Source organism: Echinops telfairi, unplaced genomic scaffold (genome assembly GCF_000313985.2).
Source record: "Echinops telfairi isolate 266 unplaced genomic scaffold, ASM31398v2 ScPeMD7_3533;HRSCAF=4204_1, whole genome shotgun sequence".
Taxonomy (NCBI): domain Eukaryota; kingdom Metazoa; phylum Chordata; class Mammalia; order Afrosoricida; family Tenrecidae; genus Echinops; species Echinops telfairi.
Genome location: NW_022107432.1, coordinates 13,896,090 through 13,902,598, shown reverse-complemented (window position 1 = coordinate 13,902,598; position 6,509 = coordinate 13,896,090). Strand labels below are relative to the sequence as shown.

Below are 6,509 nucleotides of genomic sequence, written 5' to 3'. Positions count from 1 at the left end.
AAAAAAAAGAAAGTAAAGGAAGGGAAGCAGAAGACATTGGAAGGGTGCAAGAAGCCCAGTTTGAAGTCGAGAGTCTCCTTTGCCGACTGGGCGTGTTCTATGGGTCAATTTTGTAGGCTCAGATGGCTCATCACCTTTTTGGACCGCCCTCTAATCCGAAGTACCACCCTTCTTCTACCTGCTGGCCACTTATCACACCTGCCCAAGAGACACTGAACTCCTCAGGGAAGCGAAGTCACACGGGGAGAGCACCCTGGGCCATCGATGGTGGGTTTAGATGGTTCTCAGGCTCAAGCAGGAAAACAGCTTGATTTCCTCTAGAGATTCCAATGTTGTTAAAATAAGACACTAGTGGTGACACGTTGGGCTGCTAACCTTGAGGTCACTAGTGGTGACATGTTGGGCTGCTAACCTTGAGGTCAGAGGTTTGAAACGGATAGTGACTCCTCAGGCAAGAGGTGAGGCTTTTTACTCCTGTAAAGTGTTAGTCTCAGACACCCTCAGGGGCAGTTCTGCTCTGCTCTATAGGGTTGCCACGAGTCAGAAGTGATTCAATGTCAATGAGCTGAATGATTCCCACGTGGTGCAGAAAACAACCTTAAGGCAAAGAATCACTCTTCCCTACATGACTTCACAAGATAGCCCTTTGGTGATCTTTGCAAAAGTCAGACACAGACCTTCCAAGTTCACATTATTTTGCCTCATTAATGATTAGCTCAGTACAGCCCTCTCCACTGACAAGTGGGAAAAAATTCTTGTTAATCAATGGGTTGAGGTTTTCCTTTGTTCAAGACCCTAGCAAGTGGTCTTTCCTTATTCTGAGGCAGTACAGGAGATGAGATTTTCCTCCCTGTAAACCATCTTCTGACCTACTTACACCACCCTTTCATCCCATGTTCTCAACCCTAGTTCTTTCTAGTTTTAATCACTGTTCTATGAAGAATAAACAAAACAAACATTTCTCCTCTTCATCCCTGAGATGTGCTGATCTTTTTTTTTTTTTAGTTCATAGTCCTTTTATGAAGTTCAGTGATGAAAGCTATCAGAAGCATATTCTCCTGAAAGGGAATTTTTCTTAGAAAACAGGAAGGAAAAGCACAGCCCTCTGGCACAGCCACAGGTGCTGTAGCCTGCGCACCTCTGCAGAGGGGCTGTCCTTCAGTCGGCGAGTCAGCAGGAGAAGAGTCTGGATCGTCCTCATCATCTTCGAGCTCCAAGTCATCCATTTCCTGGAACAAAGACTCATCGACTTCCACATTACTTCCAGCATCCTCCAAGAACTGGATAGCAGATGTGTCAAGATTATGATCTGTTTCAAATAGTTGTTTCCCACTTCATTTATTTTTTCCTGATTGCTCCTCCTCTTTCATTTGTTCCTTCTTCAATACAAGAGCTCTGCATCAAATTTGGCCTTCCAACTTCTCGATTGTAACAGGAGTGCCATGAAATAGCTGCTTTTCTGCTTCTTCGGCTTCTTTTTCCTTCTGTTTCTTCTTCTCTTCTTTTTATATGATCTACTATTTCATTCAGTTTTTCTTGCACAGCTGATACGAAAGATCATTACCATGCCAAGGTTTTATTCTGCTGTAATGCCAGTAATTTTAAAATGACTGAAACATCATTTTCTGCCAGACTTTCCTGTGAGAATATTTCATAAAGAGGAGCATCATCTGGGTATTTTTCACTGTATGTGAACTTGAGCGCAGTCTGGACAGTATTGTCATTTCCCCCGGCCTCTGATGTCACAGGAATGGTGAAACTAGGTGGGGTTTCTGACAATAGTGTGGAGGAGTCAGGGGAGAGGGACTCCAGAGCCTCCAGCTCATTGCGCTGCTCCTTGCTGTAATCCGTCGTGACGCTCGGCGCTGCCCATGGATGGCCCAGACGGCGCAGCTGGTACCGCGCCATGCCTGGGAAGTCCAAGGCTGCCTGCCGGCGCAGGCGCAGACACCGGGTGAGATGCGCTGATGTAATGATCCGAGCATTTTGTTTGCAATGGTCCACCCCTATCACAATCTTGTTTCTCCGTTTGCCATCATCTTTTCCGATATAATCTCTTCTTACTAAATCTGGGTTTGGTTTTCCTTTGACACTGATGATACCAAAGAAGGCTGCCAAAACATGGCTTCTTTGGTACCTTCTTAGGGACCAAAACTTGCTGACCAAGCTACAGGATGAGCCCTGTGGTCCTCATCAAGTTAAAGACAGTTTCGACTGTTCCGGGTCTAGAGTCGGGTTTTCTAAAATCGGTGCTGTTCTGCCTAATTCCTCACTGGCATATTAGCTGCCCCTATTAGGCACCTAAAACAGTGTGTAAGTGCTGTGCTTGGAATAAATGTAATTAAGAGTCTGGAGGAGGGTTGAGAAGATAGCCACAACTTTTATTAGGGGTTATTCAGCTGAAGGTAATTGAAAACAGATGATCAGAGGGAGCCAGAAAAGTGACTTCTTTCAGTTCCCCGGAAAGAGGACATTCTTGTCATGACAAGAAGATGGCTCAGCGGAATGAGACCGTGAACCATTTCACAGATGATGCATAGGGTAAACTAATTGGGAAGGGATACATTAAATGGTGCTTCCCACTACTCGGAAGCAATTCCTCACGTACAGCTCTATGATTACACTGCACCCAGATATATTAATTTCCTACAGTGTCTAGACAGAAATTTACCAAGAGACAGTCATGTTCAATTTTACTAAATAATGGAATAAAAAAAAATCAAAGCCATCAAAGCAAAGAGGACTTTATCCTGTTGGAATCTGCCAGGATCTCGTTTGCATTGTAACTTCACTGACCCTCATTTTGGACAATAAAAAGGCAATGGTGTGGCTACATTTACACTGCATTATGTAAGATAATTACGATGTAGTAAGCAGTGAGTAGCTGGATCGATGTACATAAAAATCAGCACCCAGAACAGACAGTTCTGAATGATGCTTCAATTTACATTTCTCAAAGCAATCAGAAAATACCAGAAGCTGTTTTGATGGCTCCTTATAGATTCTGCTTCCAAGAAAGTTCATAGGAATTCTAAGAGAAATGATGAGTGCATTGTTCCTAAACACTTGTTTAACATAAATTCATAAATTATGTTCTCAATACTCGGTGCAGCAGCAAACATTTCATACCAAGCCAATGAGGCTGCTACTCTCACTTTGGAAATTAACTCTATGGCCTCTCAATTCTGACCTTCTTCACAAGGCTGAAGATCTTACCTGCACAATATTGGTGGGATTGCGGATGTAGATGCCAGATGGAGCCAGCAGTTCAGGACTGGAGAGCCCCTCAGCACCAGAAACTCTGATGACCACATTGTTTCTTATTATATTTCCCTGTTCTGATGGGTCTATTTATGCAAAAAAATTAATCAAAGGGATTAATGAACATAATTGAAATATCCACAACTCAACATTCTTGATTATACCAACATACATGACAGTGCACACACACATGAAAACACTGAGAAAATATTGAGAAAACATGTAGCATGTTCAACAAATTTAAAGGCAACTAACTTTTGCCAACAGACCAATCTAAGAACTGCAAGATCATTTAAATGGAGTGGAATAAAATGAAAGCCAGTTTACATAGTTACCAATTTTTCTTCTCAGACTTGTTTCCCAAGAGAGGCTGCTCATCTCCAGGTATGTACCTGAGAACAAAAGACCATGAGACCCCCATGCTTCTCAGGTGACTCAGGAAAACAAGAGGCATTTGCATTCTACTTCTTCTTCAGCTTATGGAGTTGTTTTGTTTTTGATTTTGAGTTTTTATCCATGAACTAGGCATGAACTTTTAAGTTCTAGGGATTGTTGGATCAGAAATTAAATTGAGGAGATTATAACTACTGAGACACACACCAAAAAATGTATAAACATGTTTTTAATAGAAACTCAATTTTCTTTGTAAACTTTCACTCACACTACAATAAAATGCCACCCTACAAAAGAAACAGAGAAATCTATCTACTACTTAATTTCTGAGAAATTGTCTAAATGATGTCTCCACCATCAAATGCCACACACCCTAATGTCAGCCTCGGCCCCATCCTGCTAACCAATCACTGGCACGCCTCCCTCTCCTCCTGAACCATCTATGCTGCCCTGAGGGAGCAGCCGAGGTGGCACTTGGAACCCGCATGTCTAAAATACTGAGGTTTAGACTCTAAGAGATGGGTTATGTGAAAGAGATATATTAGTCACTTCCACAAAGAGAATACGGAGGAGTTTCACAATGCCCCTCCTGGCTTGGTCTATAGGTCACATTTCCAACTCCGTGGGACCACTAGTGTGGTATTAATTCTTCTAAAAGAGCGTATTACCACAGTGGAAAAATAGGATTAAAAGATAAAGGAATTTTTTCATGAATTTTGAAGCACCTTGTGTATCTATAGATGCACTTCACTGGTTGTGCTTATGTAGAGAGCCCAGCCAGAAGCCTTCCTGAATTTACTCTCTCAAGTTTCAGCAAACTTGTCCTTTTCACGGGCCAAAGTAAAAGAAATATAAGTAAAGGCACTCTCAAGCCTGTTAGTTTGTCTCCTCCATAGCTCTTTTTCTACACTTGTTCTTTAACTGGTCACCTCTATTTTCCTTAGTTATCTGATGTTTAGAGTTAGAATTGTCTTTGAAAGCAAGTTTATACAGTCCACATTTTCTCAGTCAATAGTTTTCCCTCTCAAGGTTAGAACCTTTATACGCTTTTATCTCATCAGATAATTATTAAGAAAAACACATCACAGAAGTAATTCAAATATAAAAAAAACTAACAAATATACTTTATTCTTAATTTCAGTGAAAACCTTTACTTTGATTTTTCATTTGGATGACAGGTTCCCTTTGTTTTTGGTTCTTTCAACAAAGCTAGCTGCAATGAGTTCATTCATGTGTTAAGTACTAAGGACTTGTCATCGGTAAATAAATGAATATATCATAATCAGAATGTCACAAACATGACATATAATTTTTAATTGATATATGCTAACTGGTGTTCCAAGGGCTGAAACAGCAGGACTTGACCTGGAGACTGTTCGAAAGCTGGGGTTTGAAATTAACTCAACAGTAACAAGTTTGGTCTTATTTTTAGAATGAGGATGAACAGCATGAACAGAGGGGGTTAAAATCTGGGCAAAGGCCCTAAGGCAAGAGAAAACATATCACATTAAAAGAATTACACTGAAACATATAATATGCTGGTGTCATTAGCATATTGTATGTTTAAGTTTCATTCTCTAGTAACACTAAAGTGACACTGGTGTATACAAGAAAAGGGAAAAACAAAAATAGATTCAACTCATAGTGACCCTGTAGAACAGAGTAAAACTACCCCCAAAGGTCATCAATGCTATAATTCTTATGAAAGCGGACCACCACATCTTTCTTCCACTGAGCAGCTCGTGGATTTGAACCACTGACATTTCAGTTAGCATCTGAGTGCTTAACAACTGAGCCATTAGGGCTCCCTGGAGAGTAGGGGACAAAAAGCAAAATAAGGTTGCCAAGTTAAGCACTGGTAAGGTCACTGTATTAGGAAACTCAAGGGGTTTAAATGAAAGGGATGATGAAATTGAAATTTAAGAATAATGCTAGTTTTATGCGTGTGGGTTTTGTTGCTGTTTGTATGTTTTTCTGATACAGGATGATCTGTAAGAGGCAAAATCATATGAAGGTGACCAGTTCTGAAAACTTGAAGCATGGCCTTCTTTTTTTTTTGTTTGCATGGCCTTCTTTAGCAAGCCAATGGAACAGTTAAGAACAAAATCCTTGGCTTGAAAATCTATGAGAGTGTAAAAGATACACTTACTTGACTGATGTTGTACTGTGAACATGGTTGGTAGGAAATTTAAAAACCTGCCCTTTGTACATGTATGAACCTGAACTAAAAATTATTACCTTTAAAAGATCAATTTCCTATTAGCAATGGTTAGTAAGTCAAATAGTCATAACTAAATTTAAATTTTGAATTTTGGACTATGATCTATTTCCAATGACCAGAGGCCAAGTTTTTATAAATAGGAAATTCACAATTTTAGGCTAATTCCTTTTGAAAATATATGGGTCCTCCTCAAGAAGACCAGAAGTCAGTCAGGAATTTGGTTTCACTTACCCACCAGCAGTGCGTGGCCTAAAATATTGTAGAACACGTTACTGTCCACTGTCACACCCGTTGTCCTAGACATGCTGAGTCCTCTACTGAAGGAGTTCCAAACTGAGCAGCCCTGTATGTAGGAATCTGAATAGGAAAGATCAAGGAAAGATTTACAACACTGCCACTTCCCTTGCTAGAGAACTACTTCCAACTCACGGCTGATGCCATGTGTGTCCAAGAAGAAATATGCTCAGCAAGGCTATTATACTTACTGAAGCAGATTACCAGACCTTTCTTCCTTGATACCGCTAGATAGGTTCAAACCACCAACCTTTAGGCAAACTATGTGCACCGCCGAGGAAACTTATAAGAATGGAGTCCAGATTAAAATATACCAAGCAAGAAAAACTTGTGTTTTCCA

General features: G+C 40.6%; 1 protein-coding gene and 1 pseudogene across 1 annotated transcript in view; both read right to left on the bottom strand.

Moving 5' to 3' along the window:
• PKHD1 (PKHD1 ciliary IPT domain containing fibrocystin/polyductin) overlaps nt 1–6,509 on the bottom strand; it is a 579,560-nt gene that overhangs the window by 331,361 nt on the left and 241,690 nt on the right. The window contains exons 42-44 of the mRNA XM_045294754.1: nt 6,107–6,232; nt 3,597–3,653; nt 3,217–3,347 (exon numbers count right to left, since the gene is read on the bottom strand). Of these exons, the coding sequence (XP_045150689.1) occupies nt 3,217–3,347; nt 3,597–3,653; nt 6,107–6,232 (314 nt within the window). The remainder of the gene's footprint in view (nt 1–3,216; nt 3,348–3,596; nt 3,654–6,106; nt 6,233–6,509) is intronic.
• Nucleotides 1,002–1,908, bottom strand: LOC105979221 (annotated as a pseudogene).